The sequence below is a fragment of the Cuculus canorus genome, chromosome 1 (genome assembly GCF_017976375.1).
Source record: "Cuculus canorus isolate bCucCan1 chromosome 1, bCucCan1.pri, whole genome shotgun sequence".
NCBI lineage: Eukaryota > Metazoa > Chordata > Aves > Cuculiformes > Cuculidae > Cuculus > Cuculus canorus.
The window spans coordinates 184,914,818-184,934,921 of NC_071401.1; the positions used below are offsets into that span (position 1 = coordinate 184,914,818).

General features: G+C 38.8%; 1 protein-coding gene across 3 annotated transcripts in view; it reads right to left on the reverse strand.

Annotated features, from left to right (window-relative positions):
* Positions 1 to 6,821: 6,821 nt before the first annotated feature.
* The window catches only part of WASL (WASP like actin nucleation promoting factor), a 54,237-nt gene continuing 40,954 nt past the window's right edge, over positions 6,822 to 20,104 (reverse strand). The window contains exons 3-8 of one of the 3 annotated variants that reach the window (XM_054052207.1): positions 18,228 to 18,270; positions 17,669 to 17,822; positions 16,855 to 16,872; positions 13,998 to 14,518; positions 12,485 to 12,593; positions 6,822 to 11,095 (exon numbers count right to left, since the gene is read on the reverse strand). In XM_054052207.1, coding sequence (XP_053908182.1) covers positions 11,034 to 11,095; positions 12,485 to 12,593; positions 13,998 to 14,518; positions 16,855 to 16,872; positions 17,669 to 17,822; positions 18,228 to 18,270 — 907 coding nt within the window. In that variant the 3' untranslated portion in view covers positions 6,822 to 11,033. The remainder of the gene's footprint in view (positions 11,096 to 12,484; positions 12,594 to 13,997; positions 14,519 to 16,854; positions 16,873 to 17,668; positions 17,823 to 18,227; positions 18,271 to 20,104) is intronic. The other 2 variants (XM_054052081.1, XM_054052143.1) reach the window with 2 other exon arrangements.

Sequence of the window (20,104 nt, forward strand, 5' to 3'; positions counted from 1 at the left end):
ATTTATTACAGTCAGCTTTTAAGCGGAAATAGAGATTTAGTCTGTAAATGATGTTGAAGCTGTAGCTCTATTCTTATCTCCTGCCTCCTAAAACAAATAATAAATATTTTTATAATGCTTCAAAATGCAACCACTGAGCTAACTATTACGGTCTCAGCATGGGTGTTTGTGAGTACTGCAGTACACAGGGGAAGGCAGCATAAAAATATATGAGGAACCAACAGTGTTACATCCCTTTATTTGTCTTTTCACCAAGTGGTACGTGAGGGATCACTATGATGCAAGACAGAGGTGGGAACCATGCCCCTGGCGATCTGACTTCTCGGTTGAAGGGCCGCCTCACCTTCTTGGCCTCCATGCTGCATGGCATCAAGAAAAGTTTAACAATGATCAGTTCTTCTTTTATCTTTCCATGCCTTTTCCCATCCCTACAATTACCACTTTCAAAATTATGGAGGAAGCATGCCCCATCTATTTTTTCCTGCTCTCCATTGCCTTCATTTCGGCATTTTGCATAGAAGAGGCTTGCTTTTTTCCACGTTTGCTTTGAGACATTTGTCTGTCTAATATCAGAGATATACTCAGCATGATCTAAGTGTTATCAGCTTGGGTTCAGGGTGCTCTCATCACTGTCAATCCTTTCCTTACATGTCTCTGTGCTGGGTTGCACACTGTCATATCAAAAGACACCCTGCAACCTTTTATTTTCCCCTGTAATCCTCATATGGCATCGCTCAGGTCATGGGAGATATAAGTACATGAGTTAAAGGAAAGCCAAGCCTAAACCATGAAGATTGACTGAATCAAAACTCCATCAAACTCCTTTTTCCTTCTCACTAGCTTTGAACCAGAACAAAGAATAGTACAGCTTTTCTTATGTTTCATTACAACGAGGAAAGTACCTCCCAGCAGACATCACACAGGCTTTTAAATTGCTGTGTGTGTTTCAGGGGGAGTTCAGTTCTGGTGGTTGGAAGTCTGATGAGAGGTTTCTCTAGTGGATAAAGAAAGATAACACTGAAACTTCCACTGTGAATCTGAATAAATCTGAATAAATATTCAGCATTAATTTTTCCAAAGGAAAAAATCTACAAGCCATTCTTAATGTAGATTTTCTGCTTTTCTGTATTCTAGAAATATCTTCTGCAGAATCTATTGGAAAGTAGATACATAATCACCTGCATCTTATATAAAGTGTGTAATTACAACTCAGAGGAGAAAATAGGTTTATTCTGGTATTTAAAACTTTCTATCTGAATTTGACAAATATAACGCAGTATGCAGAATCATCCCATTTTTTATCTTAAACGTCTTCCCCAGTACAGAGGCCTGTGTCCTTTGTGCAGCTCCAGCCTTCAGATGGTCAATTACCCCTGTTACAAAGGCCAAATGTTTTGCATTTTGAAAGAATTGCCAAAACTGTAACATGAACTTGTGGGTCTCTTGTTACATTCTTGTACAGGCTGATGTCTTTCTGTGCAATGGGTCACTGCCTCAGAGAGCCTAACAAGTCCCTTCTCAAGCCTGTAATTCCAGTCTTTGTTTCTGCTCTATAAGTTCTGCCAAACTCTAATGCATCCCAGAGAGATGTCTGGGGGCTTTGATCGTACATACTGGCAGAGTACTTCAGATGCTCTTCCATAGAATCACAAAATCACAGAAGTGCTTAAGTTGGAAAAGATCTTTAAGACCATGAAGTCCAACCATAAACTGTCAAGCCTACCACTAAACCATGTCCCCGAGCACCACATCTACATGTCTTAAATATCCCCAGGGATGGTGACTCAATCACTTCCCCGGGCAGCCTGCACCAGGGCTTAACAAACCTTTTGATGAAGATTTTTTTCCTAATATCCACCTCAAACCTCTTCTTGTACAATTTGAGGCTGTTCCTTCTTGTCACTTGTTACCTGGGAGAAGAGACCAACACCGAACTCAATACAACCTTCTTTCGGGTAATTTGTAGAGAGCGATAAGGACTCCCCTAAGCCTCCTTTTCTCAGCGAACAGCTGCACTGTCAGCTTAGGCAGAGAGGTCCAGCTAGTTAAGTACTGTCCTGCTGCTGTTTGCAGATGCAGAGCTCCCATCCCATCTATTTCCAGAACATCCCAACAGTTCAACTGGTTGAGTCTCTAGCATGACTTCACTTCAGTGGAGCAGTTCTAAACACAGCTTGTTGAAAAGGTTTAATGACTGGATAAAATGCAATGCTGCCGGGAATGAGGAGCAATTAGTAGAGAATGTACCTTCATCACAAACTTCTGCAAAAGCCTTGGTGAAATGAGCCTCCCCCATTTGCAACCTGAGCAGTAACATTTCATTGCCTGAAATCTTTACAGAACTTCTTGCAGTCTGATCTCGTTAGTCGAAGGAAAACGCTTAGAAGTCCTGAAAAGAACACTGGCAGAGACATGAAGAGAACAACCGATTTTTAAATTGAATGAAAAACTTTGGAGTTAGTATGTCTATGGGCTTCCATTTAGGAAGACCTTCAGAAGTTGCCGTGGGAAGAAATATTTGTCCGGTTTCAGTCAAATTAGCAACAAGATAGACAAAGTTTTTGTTTCTTTTTACCTTCTTTAATGCTATAGAATAAATACTGCTGAAGTAGGACCCAACAGTCTTCATAGTAATAAAACAGGGGTAAGTTTTAAAGAGCTGCCTTTGCCTTGGTGTTTTTTGGAAGACCTCTCTGTCCCTATGCCAACAGTGCAGCTGATCACTGAAGTTATGAAGAAGCATTAAAAAATCTTAGTTGGGATTTAAAAATATACGACAAATTCAACAGTTTTAAGAAAGCATGGACTGCATTGTTCAGCTGAAATAGTGGACACATTTTTACCCTGTGGCTGTGGTATTTATTGAGTGCATATAGTAAAAATGAAGTTTAATAGAGGAAAAGAAATCAATGTGATTTCAGCCATGTCCAGTCACAGTTTCTGTGGACGTCCCATGACGAGCCAAGAGGCTGGGGGATATGGAGTGAGACTGTCATCCTGCAGCAGAAATATTATCGCACGCTTCAAAGCTATTGGCTGCCTTTCCTCAAATAAAGTCAGAGCTCTAACACACACCCTGATGGAAACAGCATGGCCCCTATCAAACTGAGATGATATAGACAGATGAGGCAGTAAGACGAAACCATCAGGAGCCAGCACACACAGAGCTGCAGTAAATCCAAGCCATAAACAGAATGCTTCCCGTACTTAAAATCTTCTGAGGCCCCTAAGCTTTCTGAAAGTGTGGCAATAACACCGCTGCACCTTTTGGTCTTGCAGACCTGCTGGGATTCAGAAGATGCACCGATTCCCATGACTTTATAATGACTTGCACCCACGAAACTAAATGTTTTTTACGTCTTCAGGGAGAAATGTGTGACTGACTGTGGCCAAACAGCAAGGAAGTCTGACACATTAAATAGGCAGCGCTCAGTGGCCATACCATAGGGCCATACGTAGCAGCTGCCGCTTGTACAAACGCTGCCTGCAATAATCACGCACCCGGGCTTGGGTGGCTCACCCTGGCGAGGACTCTCTGTTCAGGATCAGTTAAGCTGCTGACACTGTCAGTCACAGTGATGAGCTCCTGATCGGAGCTGCTGTGAGAGCGTGTGCTGCAAACCTGGCTTATAAACCAGGGGATTAGCAACTGCTCTATAAATTTAAGTCTCAAACTCAAGTCTTTCACAAAGTTTATTATAATATTTTTAATTCCTTAAAACTAAATGGATGAGAAACTGCATGTTGTGGCTGAGTTTCCAGTGCTCTGTTCACACAGGAGATACTGAATTCAAAACACAATTTTAGACACTATAGAGTATGACTCAATACGACTCAGTATTTGTGCACACAGATAATCAAACTGCTCCAATTAACTGGTTTACTGACAGAATTCAGGCAGGGTTTTCCTTTTTTAACAGCTTAAAAATGGCTGCTGAATCTGAAAACCAGGCCTAGTAGAAATAAACAGGTCCTATCTGATGTTTTAGTTCTGAAAACTGAGTTAACTAAATTTTAATAAGTAAAACGGCATTAAAAAATATTTTAAGTGTCACATGACTGGGCTGTGGTACCATGGTCTGTATGTATTTATATGCATTACTTCCACTATGCTGTTACCACCAGTACACAGATGGGCAGGTGAGGCACAGGGCAAGTTGGGGCGAGATCTGGTTTCAGATAAGTCACCTGCATCTAAGTGTCTTAAGTACGAATGTCTACCTGCTCAGCAGCTGTCTACACTCCCCTTACAGGCAGTGGAGATAAACAGGCTGAAGGGTGACTGAGTTGGACAAATGTAGGAGCCCACTTTGGCATGGAGCCCCTCTAATTTCTCAGTAAGACATCATCCATTTCTGAGAAAGAATACAACTAAATCTCTTGAACACTGAGCCATGGGGTCTGTCGCATAGGGCCACAACCCCCAGTATGTTCACTATGGGTGAACATACTGCATATGCACTGCAGAGCTACCCCATGCAGAGTCCTCCCGGATGGCCACCACTCTTTGGAGTCACCTCCAGAAGAGCACCAAGAGGCAATCTGCATTTTTCCCTCAAAGAGGAATCCACGTCAGGACAATTTCTGTTCACTCTGAATGGCTCATGCGCTACAGAACAGGCGTATGGTGTGGAGTAAGCTGCCAAAGGTATTTGTTAGGCAGTTGTGCTAACTCGATTTCTCAGATGATGTTTGGAGAGCTGTCCAGGAATATTGGTAGTGAACACCAGAGCAGCTGGGAGCAGTATGGGCTGAGCTGTGATAATGTACGTGCAAGAAAGAGACACTTCAGTTAGCTGGGTAGAGCATTAGTTTAGCAGGAATCAGAAGAGTATCCCAGCTCTTGTAAGTGAAGTCAGCACGGAGGATGTTATAGCTCAAAAGGGATCCTTTAACTGTTATAGATTATTATACAGTTTTTCTTTTCTTCATCTTGCTCTACTAGACTCTATTAGTCCTTCTACAGACTTGAAATCAGATTTATTTAAATTTCTTTTCTTAAGGTCTCTGAACATTTGGTATATATTTTTCTCCATTTTGGCCACTAAAACCCCCTAGTTGGACTGTACCTTATTCCCAGATACCTCGCTGGTTGAGGTCTTAAATTTTGTTAGTAGCTTTCCTTTTTCTTTTTTTTTCTTAGTCCGATAAGAATTCTGCTTTATTTAATACCTTGCATTAGAATGAAGGTAATTCATAAGGAATACATGGCAGATTTTTAATAACTATTTTCTCCGTAAGAAGTAACTCACATGTGACGGGTTGCCTGGCTGAGGAACAGATCAGCAGTGTGATGCGCAATATTCAAATACTTTCCTAGGAACTTAGAGTCTGCATGGTGCTCTTGGCACCAACTTTGATACAAAGAGCTTGCTATTTGCATTTTTGTACAAGATAATCCACTATTATCATGGTCAAAAAGATCAAATGCAGGCCTGAGCACTGTTTAACACAACACTAACAGCAGAGGGGCTTGCTTGCTTTCCAGAACTCACATTTTTCTTACCTATTTGGGGGACAGAGGTGCGTTTCAGTAACATATTTACTAAGGATTAGTCTTAAAGCTACTAGAGATGAGAACTTAATCCATTATCCACTTCCATGAAAAAGAATACTACCTAGCAGATTTCTGCTTTAGCCACTTGCCTTTCATGCTGACACACATTACAGAATCACAGAATCACCAGGTTGGAAAGGACCCACTGGATCATCAAGTCCAACCATTCCTAACACTCCCTAAACCATGTCCCCAAGCACTTCATCCATCCGTTCCTTAAACACCTCCAGGGAAGGCGACTCGACCACCTCCCTGGGCAGCCTGTTCCAGTGCCCAATGACTCTTTCTGTGAAGAATTTTTTTCTGATATCCAACCTGAACCTCCCCTGGCGGAGCTTCAGGCCATTCCCTCTTGTCCTGTCCCCTGTCACTTGGGAGAAGAGGCCAGCTCCCTCCTCTCCACAGCCTCCTTTTAGGTAGTTGTAGAGAGCAATAAGGTCTCCCCTCAGTCTCCTCTTCTCCAGGCTAAACAACCCCAGTTCCCTCAGCCACTCCTCATAAGACTTGTTCTCCAGCCCCCTCACCAGCTTCGTTGCTCTTCTCTGGACACGCTCCAGAACCTCAACATCCTTCTTGTGGTGAGGGGTCCAGAACTGAACACAGTATTTGAGGTGGGGTCTCACCAGTGCCGAGTACAGAGGGAGAATAACCTCCCTGGACCTGCTGGTGACCCCATTTCTGGCTCAGGAGGCCAAACATAGAATGTGTTTCATGTTAACTGGGTCCAGACTGCTTTTTCCACTTGATTTTGAATTTAAAAAAAGACAGATTATTTGCTGACAGTTGAACAAGCATAACCCTGACAAAGGACTATGTGCCAAGGATAATTTCTTCCCCTGATGATAGAATAAGCACTTTTTTGATCCAAAAGACTATTCTAACCAGAAAAATCCTATAGTAACATGTAATAAGAAACAAACAAAACAAAACAAAACAGCATATTTTTTAAGTCTGTCATTCTGTACACTCTATATAATGAACACGTGGGAAACCCCCACCTACCAACAATAGGCTCCAAATACAGCTCAACTGCTCTGGCAGTGGCTGGGTTATGGCATCAACATCCAGAAGAGTTGATTCCCAATTTTGCATGCCTGCCGATGTCACTTAAGCAAACGCTTTGTGTCTGGTATATGGTACAAACATTATCATATTTCTTACACTTTAAACTCCAGATTATTTTGTGTCCTCCAGCTGGCATGTACAAAAATATAATGCTGGCTATTACTGTTTCCAAACTTCTTCTGTTTGGTTTTTTTTTTTTCAAAACTTCTTAGTAGATTTTTTCCCTCAGAAATCCTTACACCCCTCATCTAATCCTCAAGTAACACATTTAAATTTCATACTGCTTGAGTAACAAAACTCAGAAAAGATGATTAGGCTTCAGGGAGGGAAAAAACAGTAATGACTCAAAAATTTCACTCCAAAGACTCGCAAAACTCTTTAGAGCCCTAGCAGAAATGCCTTTAATTATGTTAGTGAGTACTAATAGATAAAAATCACAATGTAAAATATCAAGCTGCACAATTTCGGGTGGGTATTAAGCTGTTTATATAGACGGGTAAATCTCACAGGTACTACTGAAAACTTTGTTAGAGAAAAATTTGAATAGCTGATAAATTACTCTTCTAGCTCATTTTAGGAGGTTATTCTGCAAATGCTGTAAAATTCAGCATGAACGAAAATGTCAGATAACAACTCATTATTTATATTTTGATACTGATGCAATGATTTGACTTCTCAATATGTATCTGCATTTATTTAAAATCCGTGATTTCAAACAACTGAGGTTTATATTTTCAAGCACAAAGGGGCAGACTGTAAACAAGCAAGTTTAAACATGGACATTAAAACTCCACAGCTCATGTTCTAGTTCATACTGCCTTACCCTTTCCTGTTTCTCACTCACAAGAAAACTCCAGACAGTAAACAAATACAGAGCAACAAGAGGCCTTATTGAAGTGCTAAAGGATAACAGGGTTACAGACAAAGACAGAGGTTTAGTATCTTCTAAGCCTCCCTAAACCATTTTCACTTTGCTATAAATAAAGCTGCTTATCACTGTACTTAAGCTTCAGGAACTTTAATTAGACCAGGAATTCCTCTAATGATTAGATAAAGGCTGTTGCAACGGATTGGCAACAGTCTTAAACAAAAACAAAAGGATCTCTCCTTTTACATCCATCTTACTTGGGAAACTAAACATTGTCAAATAAAAATATTGAAAGGAGAGCCTCCTTTCAAAAGTGTGTTTTAAGTTTCTCTCCACTGAGTAGAGAGGAAATAATTGTATAGCACAGCACACTAACAATTCCAACTTTGCCTGGCACTTCAGGCCTAAAAATCACAGTAGTAATAAACTTCAAAAGAAAATGTACACCAGAATAAACTTTGAAATGCTGGACGCTTCCGTTGCTTCACAGGGGAAAGCAGACTTCAGTGCCCTGAGGTCAAGCATGACAACACGTGACAACATGCAGGAAAGATTTACATCTGTAAAAACCTCAGGAGTCAGAGCATTCAGTGACAAGAATTAACTATTTAGTCCTCGTGTTTATTAATGAACCCATGTTTGTTTGACCTTGAACTGCTGCTGGATTACTGCACTTGCCAGCAGCAGTTGCTGTGAGATCTGCCAGGAGGACAGGGTGTCACATTCTTACTCATTGTGTTTATTCACTAGCACAATCTAACTTTCCAGAGACATGAAAACTGCTGCCATTTGACAGCCGCTATTTACTGCTTTGTGGACTTGGCTAGACAACCAAAGTTACTTTTAAAGCACGTAATCAATATGCAGATCTATTTTAAAAGCTGTGCCACAATTAGCACTTAAAAACCACACAATTTTACGCTAGTTGGGTCAAATTAATTTTATTATGCTCCATGATGAATTGCCACCAGTGCAACATCCTATTCACTGTACATTTCAAAAATTCACATACTAAAAATTTCAGTTTGATAAATGGAAAAACTGAATGATTGAGAAGTTCTTACGGATTTCATACGTAAAAGTGGCTAGCTGATATTGTCTATGCACAGAGTGTAGAGATACAAAAGCCTCATGCTAGTTTGTTAATTGCTAAGGCTATTTGGACAGTCATTTAACCAGAATATGTAAGAGAGGCCTTCATTACAATATTTAGCAACAACGCACCAGTATCATGAAATGCTATCTTCTGCTCATAGTGCAAGTGGCTGAGTGCTGAAGCATGCAGTTATGACTAACTTAACTGCTATTGCAGTCTTTATGCCTGAAATTTATCACGTACAAACACTAGTTTAATGTAAATATTAACCTGGACACCACAGAATGCGAGTGTACTTCCTGCATGAAGAAATAGAAAAACAAAAGCTTTCTTTGGCCAGTATCTACAAATCAAAGTTTTATTCAATAAGGTAACATCAGAGCTCCCCAAACCTGGAATACAAGTTTGATTAATGAACTGTGATGCTCAATTATGAAATATTACAGAAATTCAAATTCTGGGAACAGAAGACCTAAACATATCTAGTAAGTAGCATGTTAGGAAAACCTCTAGGCCTCAACTGCCTAATTTTATAATGCTCTATATGCCATAAAAATAAGGGAGCAGCGCCAGAAGTTATATGAAAGCCATACAAATATTCTCCTTGTACATGGGTTCTTAACTCAGCTGCCATGAGCTACCTCAAGCTGCACTTGCACTTGATACAATGCTCAAGCCTTTACAGCAGCAAAGCTAGTAGGAAGTGTTTATAGCAGCAGAGGGCAATGCGAAACTTACCACAAGGAAGTGAGACCACTTGGAATTTTTTTTCCTCAAGTTATGTGCTTAAATTACTCTTGGAAGGAAGTCAGCACCCTCTGAATAATTTAACTACAACCTGACCTCTCCCACTACTTTTCAGATGTTTTTTCTTCTCATTGACTAAATTAATTAGGTAAAGACTAGGTTATAACTGGGTTAGAAATCCAAGCTGTATCATGCAGGTCCAGCCTGTCAAGATCAGGTCAACGCTGGGTTTCAGTCAATACAATTCCGATAACTTAAATTTAGTTTGACAGCCTGACTACAGTCAAAGACTCAGGATGCTATGCATTAACTATGTTCCAATCTTACTGACTTAACATTCTGTGTCACATAATGTGGTTTTAAAAAAACTTCCTACCTGAAAATTACAGTAAGTACAGTAATTAATGTTGCAGATATTAAATACCCACACAGCATAGATTAATATTTTTTAGTAGGCAGATATGCCAATGTTTACTGCACTACAAGTATGACTTATGTGCAGGCTGTGAAATGAGAATCCCATTTTCCATTCACTTATTCAAATACTGTTCCTTTAAATCGGGTTCTTGACCTTCATCACAACCCTTGGTCTTGAAGAAAATATATGAAGACAGAATATTGCCATAAAGTTCAGTACTTATTCAAAGTGTACATTCTGAGTTAATGGCTTTCCAACTTTATGGATGTAGGATTGGTGTTTCAGCATTGCTGTGTACCATAACGCAAAGACTGCAAAGTAATATCACTTATGTTTACTTTATTAGTACACCAATGTCCTACAAATTTTAAAAGTAATTAAACATTATTGAAGCAAGCATTCAACGCAGCCCTTGCACCTGAAAACCACATAAAATTGATTTTAAAAATAAATCAAACTGTAGCAATTGCCAGCCTCCAGTATAGGCCCCAGTAATTTAGACTTCTGCATTCTGAAAATAACAGCTAGGAAGGGAAAAAACCAAAAACCAAACTTGTCTGCATCAATGATACCATTACCACTATTACAAGGTAAAGCCACTCTGTTTAACTTCAGATAGTCTCCTAATTGAAGGATTTAATTACTACTGCTGTTCAATAGCAGTCAGTATTGTTACAGTTAGGGCAAGGTAATCTTCACAACTAGCTGTGCATTTCAGTACTGATTTTGTTTCACAGAGAGCATACTGCTAAGATTTGAACTGCGATGTTGTGGTGTATTTGAAACCATGCAATAGTATAAACCAGCCTCAACATTCATGTAGCATTGCATTTAAAATGAAGGGGCTAAATAAACTAAGAGCTGCATTGCTTAAAGAACATAGTGCTATACTAGGTTTTAATAAGAAAATTTAGATACAGAAAAAGTAGGGTATGAAAATAGTGTTTTCCTTCTTGCATTATAACTAAATTACATTAAGGTTTTTGTCAGTCTCACATATTACATTTAAACTCCCTTATTGATGGAATGGAAAGTATTCACAAGTACATGATCATCCAGGTGTAAACTTGCACACATTAACAGGGAGTAGCTTTGTAGAGGATTATGACAAACCTTTACAGATTAAATGAGGTATTGCACAGATTAATAAAAAAGCAAAAGGCAACAAAAATATACAGCAAATTGGTAGAACATTTACATGATAATTTTACAGAATCCATAGACAGAAAGCAGTGTTTAGTATATCATTCACCTTAAAAAATATATATATAATAATATATGATCAATCATCCCATTCATCATCATCCTCAAAGTCTTCTTCTTCATCTTCATCCTCATCTTCATCTATAAGACAAAAAAAGCAAGTCACTTGAGTGTGCCGAATTAGTATGATGGAAGTGTTAATGATTTCTCCCACAGCTTTCTGAAAACGAGTTCAAAGAGGTCACCAGCAATAGTCTATTTTAAGACTGCTAGACATCACATTTAGTTTAGATAGATACCATCTGAAAGTTAAATCTAATTTGTCTCCTTTCTCATTTTTTTGTCTAGGAAGAAAAAAAGATTTTCTGCTATGAGAAAAAGAATCAAAATTTCTCATTTAACACTGCCTACTTATTACTGTTTCTTAGTGATCGCAAGAGTGGCCAGATTGTTACAGATTTGGTTTAAAACTCCAAGGACAGATTAATTTCTGAAAGATCAGAACTGCTTCCCTAAGTTTACTACATAATGTGGTTTCTGTTTTCTGTAAAAGCGGATAAAATTTTCATGAACTAAAGTCCACTGTGGTTACTGCCTAATCTAAGCTATGTAATGCACATAAACTTCAATATCAATGTTTGGTCTTACTTTTATTCAGCCTTCTACTGTATTTATGTGCATTATAAATTAAAAATCATAGCCTGTTAAAATTAAACTACTTTTTGGTTAGGCAAGAGTGTTTCCTTTCTCAGGAAAATGCCGCATTTAGATCACTCTGTATTTAATTTATGTAAAGTACCAAACTTGGAGATTATGAGATAGGACAGCAAATTAATGAAGTATATTGCACCTAATCAAATGGTCCACAGACTGCAAGTGCAGTTTTGGTATCTTCTGTGGAAGAAGACTATATCAAAACCTGAACAGAGAAGATGTAAGCAAACAGCTAATGCACTGCATTTATTGCAAGCTGGTATTTGAGAAATTAAAATCCTCTTGCAGCCTTATTTCTTGCAAGCACTAAAATGTGAAAAGTTGATTCAGTACTAGTATGCAACTTGTCAAGTAACACTGGTCATCTGATTATTATCCAGTAGGTGGCATCCAAACCACATTGGAGCCAGTTTTGAGAGCATGAATGTTTGCAGGAGCTTTGACTTCTAGAAAGAGAAAGCATTAGAAACCTTTCTTCCAAAATATTTTTATGACTTATTTAATCAGATTTCTAGTGAATAAAAATAAACCAGTGGTAAAACAATAAGGAAACAGAACACCAAAAGAAAATGTTTATAAGGGTACTAACCCCGATTAGTAATTTTTAGTTCAGTATTACTGCAAGCTACTATCCACCAGTAACTTGAAGTAACACAAAGCAGCCATTTGCCCCATCACCAGATGGCTGCCTAAGACATTGTGTATTGACTGTATGCTGAAATTTATGCTTTCTACCAACAATATTTTGTATTGAATCAAAGGGTTAATGCTTGAAAACATGACACTGTGAGGTCAGAAAAATTCCACCTGACTCACCTGAAGAATGAATGGCTTTGCTCCTTTTCTGCATAACTTCCATTAATGCACCCACAATTCCTGAGGTGGGTGCAGGTGTAGGTGGTGCACTTTCTTGGCCATCCGATACCTTGGAAAAAAGGATACATTAGAAAGATGTAATAAGCAAAACAGAACCTGTGTATTTCTTATATTTCCTTATAATATTAACAAGCTTTACTATTCCTTCTGACTGAAAAATAAACTGCAGTTTATTTCTTTAGCTCAAACTCAAGACAAGTTTTTATTTGTAAAAAAGTCAAATTTTCTTGCCATACAACACAACCGTAGTTAGTCCATACTGAAGATTAAATATTTCATCTCTGTATATCATGAAGTGAGTGCTCAGCTAAAGGAAAGCTTCTTAGTATGGCTGGATGAATTGTGTGGCTGCATAGCCATTATTTTACTGTTGATATATATCATGAAATATTTTTCTTGTTTGGGTTCATTAACCAGGTCTGCTTTGGGCTGATAACCTCTTCTAAAAGTAACAGACTTTGATACTGCATACCTGCGATGGCAAATAAATGCTAACGTACCCTCACGTTTCTTACATCAGAAGCCTCAAATGCAGAAGAGTGGCAAAATTAAAAAAGCAGAAGTGAGACTAGACCAGGGTTTGTAACCGTAAAAGTGAAGTTGAGAAAAATAGCTCAAGGTTAGAGGAAAGCTCTGACAATACACAAGCTAAACCAAATGTGTAAAGAACAGATGGAAGTATAGTGAGAGGTAACAGCTAGAGGGAGACAAAGATGGTTCACATACCTTCTGGGTATAACATCATCTAGATGTCAGCTGTCAGGCTCTTAGGCCAACTTACAGCTATGAATACATTTTATGCAACCTAGGAAGTGGAGTCACCTTAGTAGCTCTCTTGTGCCTAGAGCCAAAATATTTTTAAGACATTCAGTGATATCAAGAAGAAATAGTGATAGTAACAGCCTAAGCTGCAGCAGGAATAGAGGCATCCTTCATGGGCATCATTTTCCCAAGACACAAGCAACCAACTTCTTACAAGCCTGAACATTTGCAGAGCATAGGTCCATTTAAAGATGGGGATTCAAAACAAAAAAAAAATCTCTAGTATTTGCCTTCCACTACCATTACTGCTGAACTCATCCCCTGCGGTTGTTTAGATGATTGTACTGAAGTATTCAGGTAACCAGCAATCTTTCTTCATTCTCACAAGTTATTTACAGCCATAATACTGTGGTATCATCACAGTAGGATTTATGCTTGAAGCTTTTCAGTAAAAGTGAGAAATAAGTTTGAAACAAGGATAATTTCATGCACCAATACTCATCTATACCAAACGTGTTCTAAGCATTTTCTCAGTGCTCCTGTTTAAGGCATCACTTCAAAAACTTTAAAAGTTATGATCCACCCTAAAACAGTGTCACAAGTCACTGTTCCAGTGTCACTGTTCACACTGCAATACTGCAGCCATTTTTGAGTCTCAAGGACATATAGATGAGAAACAGCTTTTACTCACAGATTTCAGCTGTATACCCTGTCGTATCTGGTCTAACAGTGCGTCTCTTCCTGAGCAGGACACTGGTCGACTGTTTTGTTCTACTTTCTTTAACTGAGCTCCTTCTCTGATTTGATCCAAGAGTGCCGCTTTGTTTCCTGCAGGAACTGGAAGCTGGTGATCAACCTCTGAAGGAAGGCCTGGTGGTGGAGGAGGACCAGGAGGGGGTGGAGGAGGTGGAGGTGGTGGAGGAACAGATGATCCACTTGCTGGTGGTGGTGGTGGTGGAGGAGGCCCAGACGGTGCAGACGATGAATGCACTGGTGGTGGAGGAGGATACATCCTGTTTGGAGGAGGTGGGGGCACTGCTGCACCAGGTCTAGATGGAGGTGGGGGTGGAGGTGCTGCCGTGGGAGCTCTTGAAGGAGGTGGAGGTGGTGCCCCTCGGCCCCTAGCAGGGGGAGGAGGGGGGCCTGAGCTATGCGGAGGTGGTGGTGGAGGTGGAGGGGGTCCTCCTCTGCACGGTGGTGGAGGAGGTGGAGCTGAAATAAAACAAAACCATTTACAATTACATGCTACTCGATACCCCTAAGTCTTTCAGAAGCTAGCAGAAAAAGAAAAAAGGGTCTGCCTTGCCTTTTGCAAGGATCTCTGTGCCCATTAAAGTTTTGCCAACTCTGGATTAACTTGCATATAGCTGAGTATAAGCTTATATGAATACAAACAAAGCTGAATATAGACCCTATGCCTACTTTGTAATTTGTAAAAGAATCAACACTGCAGGAAGCAAGTGTAATACATAAAAAAAAAGCTAATTTAAGTCATAAAACAAGCTTGGTCACTAATTTTTGTTTGGTCCTAGAGCTGTAATTTTCTCCATGAACCAAGTGTATCTTGTGTTACAATTTCTCAGGACAAAAGGCAGAAAAAATTTTGGAAGAATCCTCTAAAATTTTGTCAAGCTAGGATACAAGGCAATAGAAAGAGGTCTTAGAAAACATACTTAAAGTGAAATACAGAATTTCCACTTTGTAATCTAGCCATTATTTTAATTGGCTATTTATTTTATCATCACCTAGTAACAAATAAAACCTACTAATGCATTACGATTTAGCATGAACTGATTTTTAGTCCCTTTTACTGAAAATTAGTTCCAACAGTATCTTTATGGCAGGGACTGTAGGAAGTAAACAACTTCAGAGCTACCTCAACACACAGAATTGTTTGTATATGAAGTGGCCTTGAAACATACTTCTCTGCTAATGGCATTTTAAATAGCACTGTTTCATTTCCTCTTCCTTTAAGCACCTAACAGCTTATGGCACTTTAGGTGTTGCATGTTACTTAATGATCCAGGCGTTGTCATGCAACTAAGAAAATTCACATTTGATTTCATACACTTTGATAATGAAAAGTGTATTACACTCAGAAGATACTTCTATACATCTTCTAATACCTCCTTTCTGTTACACACTGAGCAAGCAGGGTGTCTGCACTGGAAGAGAGAGAGGACATCCCTAAAAATGGGATTTTGAGGAAGCAGGACACACTAGTGCCTCAGTGCCTCCTTCCTGGCTCATCTTAAAAGAAACACCCTCTTAAAATTATGTGTTAAAGTCATAAGCTCCACAAACTGCTCAGGTTTTTCCATTCCTTCAAAACAACAACATGGGGAGAATCTTGTGTCAAACTTCATACATTTTCCAAGAGAAACACTACCAACATCTTTGATTTTAAAAAATCCCATAACTTTTTGGCTGACATGACCTTAGTTTCCTCTTTGGCCACTGGAGGCCAGTATTTTCATATACAACTTACTTAGCAGGCACTACAGATGCTTTTTCTGTAATATGGAAAAGAAACACAATATGGTTATGCTCTAGAGTCTGTCGCATCTGTAGATTTTGAACACAAGATTTAAATCTTCCTGTGGGGAAGGGACTTATTTGCATCATATCTAAAGAGATATGCCACATCCAATCTGTGGAAACAGAGCTCAGGTAGTAATAAGGCTCATTTGCACTCAAATGAAGGGAAATAAGGGAGGAAGAGCAAGGAGGGAGTGCTATTACCTCATCCTCTCTCCCTTCCTCCCCACATAGATGGTACAAGCAAAGGAAGAAAAATTACTTTTTTATAAATGCACATTAATCTGAGAATTTCTACTAACAAAAAACATTTGTAAAATCTCCTACTGATGGTACTGTCACTAGAAAACCCCAACCAACAGTTTCAAAACTAGGTAAAGGGCAGGAAAAACAGGAAAGTAACTTCTATCTGAGCAGAACAACACGTCTGCAACTCTCTAGTCAGCATCCCAGAAGGGTAAATACGTAAGCACAGAAATTCTTGCAACAAAACATGGAAAAAAGTGTTTCAGTTCAGAAAGAACACTTCAAACAGCAGTCAAGCCTACACATCAAATAGCATAATTGTGGATAAACCCACTGAAATACTGGAATATTGTATCTACCTCTATCAAAAAGCACAGAGGTAGATTATTATCATGCATGTTAAAATGAGGCAGCGTTTCTTTCAATTGCATACATGCAAGTGGCCATAACTTGAAGTTAACACATACGTAATAGAAAAATAGGCATTTTTAAAGTATTTTAAGCTAGTCATAAGACTCCAAGATAAGTCTTCCCAATCCAGTTTTATGGTCAGCAATCTAGGATCAAGGACTCCATGAACACTTAAACAGAGTTAAGAAACTGACAGATTTCTTACTGAGAAAAAAAATCATAAGAGAAGTTTGACTCTATTTTTAGCATTGCAGTCAAACAGATGTGGATGGAGGTTTCTCATCTAGGAAAGAAATCACACAGGAGCATGAATACTTTGAAGCATATGCTTAGACACCAGCTCAAATACATACCATTCCAACGTGGGGGACCTAAGGAATAAACGTAACAAGACACTGTAACCTAAAGTCACTCAAACAATTTATTCACTGGTTTGAAAGTGCTTTAATTGCAATGGCATTTACATATTATTTCTCTTGAGAAGTGTTCTAGGCAAATTGTTCAAAGTTTGACATTGGCAGTGTAATTTTCACACTGACTTGTTGCCGTGTTCCAGTACATAATGCATCAGCGCAGACCACATTCAAAGGTCAGGCAGGAAATGGCTTATTTAAGAAGTTTCTTGCAGCAGAAGCCTGCTTACAGCTAGTACTTTTCGCTTTAAATTAGAAACAAGTTTTTTTCTTTCTTAAATAATTGTATAAAATTTGCAAGCCTCTAGCTGTTCCAACGTTCGTTATTACACAGCACAGCCAGGGTAAATGAGCACTGCAAATACGCTTGTCAGATATGTACTGCTACTATAACTGACAACATCACTTATAAGGTTTTAATTCAAAACACTGAGACTATAAAATATGCATAGTCTGAAAAATCCATATGAAATTTACTGCATAGCTTTGCAGTAGACTAAGCATTGCTGGAAATTACTTAACTGGCATAGATAAAACTCTTATTCTTTAGGGAAAGAAGTACCATACGGGTCATACATGAACATTTTTACACAGTGTATAAGGTACAGAAACATTATGAAATCCAGTGGAACTGTGGCAACATGAAGTCCAGAAAAGAGAATGAAAAATTGCTCATCGGCAGCTTCTGTGCTAATCCTCAAGACAAAAAATGAATGCCCTGCTAACTTTTATGTGAAAATAAAAGTAATCCCACCTTGTCTGCGCAGTTCATTTTTAACAGCTTCCACACCCCCTGTTTTCTCAATGAAGTCATATATGACCTTTGAAGTTTCTTTGTCTTTCAGCTGAGCCTCTGAAATTCCACACAGATCAAACAGGTTTTTCAGTTCTGGGTCTAAGTTGTTTACCTGCAAGTCAGATACATTAGTTTTAAGTAGCCTGAAATAGAAGATTTTTTTAAAACATCATTTGTATTGAAAAAAAACCACAAACCATGCAACTAAAAGGAATGGCAAAGCCAAGTACACATCTCTGGGCTGACTCTTCAGCCAGAAAGGGCTATTTAAAGAGATGCAAGTACCTTGCACAAAAACTTGAGGTTTGCATCTTTTCCCTTCAATCCTGGATCCCTCCTATTCCTTTCTACTCCAACATCTCTGTATGTTTGCATCATATTATAAAATTACAATTTTTAACTATTTTGATGTATAGTTAACTTTTTATTTAATGCTAATCTTCACAACTTGCATTAAAATGTCTCTACAGCTTTTCATCATGATACAGTGTCTCGAATATCTGATTAAATTACTTACATCAAAACCTGTGTTTGGATCCCAACCAACATGTCCAATGTGTCTAAAAAAGCAGAAAAGTCCATTTAATCACAATAAGACCCTTGTTAACTAAAATAACAGGACACCACCAATAATATACTTTTTACCAGCTTCTACCTCTAGTCCTAAGACACCAGGCAATTCTTACTCCTTGGTGCCACACTTGAAAACGGAATAGCAAAGCTTCCTTTACCCTCACTTTTTGTCTCATGTCAGAAAGGCCTAGTGGAGAAGTTATTTTCCCCCTTAGGTTATGGTCTGTAGCAAAACATAAAGGCTCCATGCCGTCTACATACAGTGATGGAAGGACTGCACAGAGATCAAAGGAGGTAGCCTTTATACTGTAACTGGATTTCAAGCTACTGCCAAGGTCTTCAGTGTCATGTAGCTGGAAACCTCCTCCTCCCTCCTTCTCCTCACCACCGTTTGTTCTCTCATCATCCTTCTCCCATTCACTTCCTTTTTCTAAAGAAAGTCGGGCCTGTTTTCAGTTGCCATCTTCCTAGGCTTCCTGTAGCCATTTCATGTGGCTCCTGAAGTATTATGTGATGCTATAACCAGCTAAAAAGGCAGAAAAGTTTGTATCTCCAAGCTACTTCACGCAACTGCTGCTGCCCACAGGAGACACAGCCATGTTATAGCCTGACACATAACTGTATTCTACAGGAAACTTAACTAGACTTTAAAACCAAACAGACTTTCAATCTCCTTTTGCAAAGGTTACAGTTTTAGAGTTTACTTACAGTTTAATGTTACATTTAATGATACTAGAATGTATCTTTTGTTTGAACTTCATTAAATGTTTTATAATCATATTCTCAGCTTTTCTAGGTCAGAACCTGATAGACATTATTATCAAAGCCTCTAATCCATTTTATACCGGCTCTGCTATGCAAACCCTTTCACAAATTCTGATCAGATGTAAGACACACTACTGCAAATCACAATTTGCAGTTTTGTCCAAGGATGCTTAAGTCTGTGTTTGTAGCGTTACAACAGTAACCAGCTACCAACCACTACTCAATTTTCTTTGTTTTAATCTTCCTTTCTGAATTTTTCAGTTTAACTGACCCTTAAGTGCTGCAGCACTTTACTGATACTCAGATCAGAAAGAACATGGTTGATGTCTGAATTGTGTAAGCACACCTTCGTTAGGGAAGCATTTTAGTCTATCTCTCTTACTTGCTGTCCACTACCCTGTTCTACAGAGCACTCTCTCAAAACACTGTGCAGTAACATACTGTAACAGGTAATACCAGCATTAGGTTTATGGAATTTATTCGACAACAGTGGAAGTGAAGCAAAATAATGGTGGGAAAGAACAAGACATCGCTTGGCATGTAAAGTGGTTTTCAAATACTTCACAGAAATTGATCGTTTCTGCAACTAACTCAAGCTTTTCAAATTCCTGTTGCTTTAACAAATAAAGCAGTTATTTTAACATGCAGAACATTACAATACTGAATTATAGTTTAGGGGAAAAAAAAAATCAGTTAATTCGGGAAAGTGACCAAACCCAAGCGTCATGAAAGTGAAGCTTAAAATGATACATAATAACTACTCTAAAAGACTGAAGATACATAATGGTATTACAAAAACCCCCAACCCATTTCCAAGAGGTATATACATGCACACAGCACTTTCATCACAAGATATGGGTACTAGCCCACATATCAGAATAAATAAGCTAGTAAGCAAAAGACAGAGATAAAAATATAGCTATGTCATTTCCACTGTTATGACTAGTCAGGACCCACATGTCCATTCTGCATGACAAAGCACAGCTAAGCAGGCACAGCTGTGAGAATAACAGTGTTAAAAAGCTGACCATTGATGCTGAATAAGAGTCTGCACTG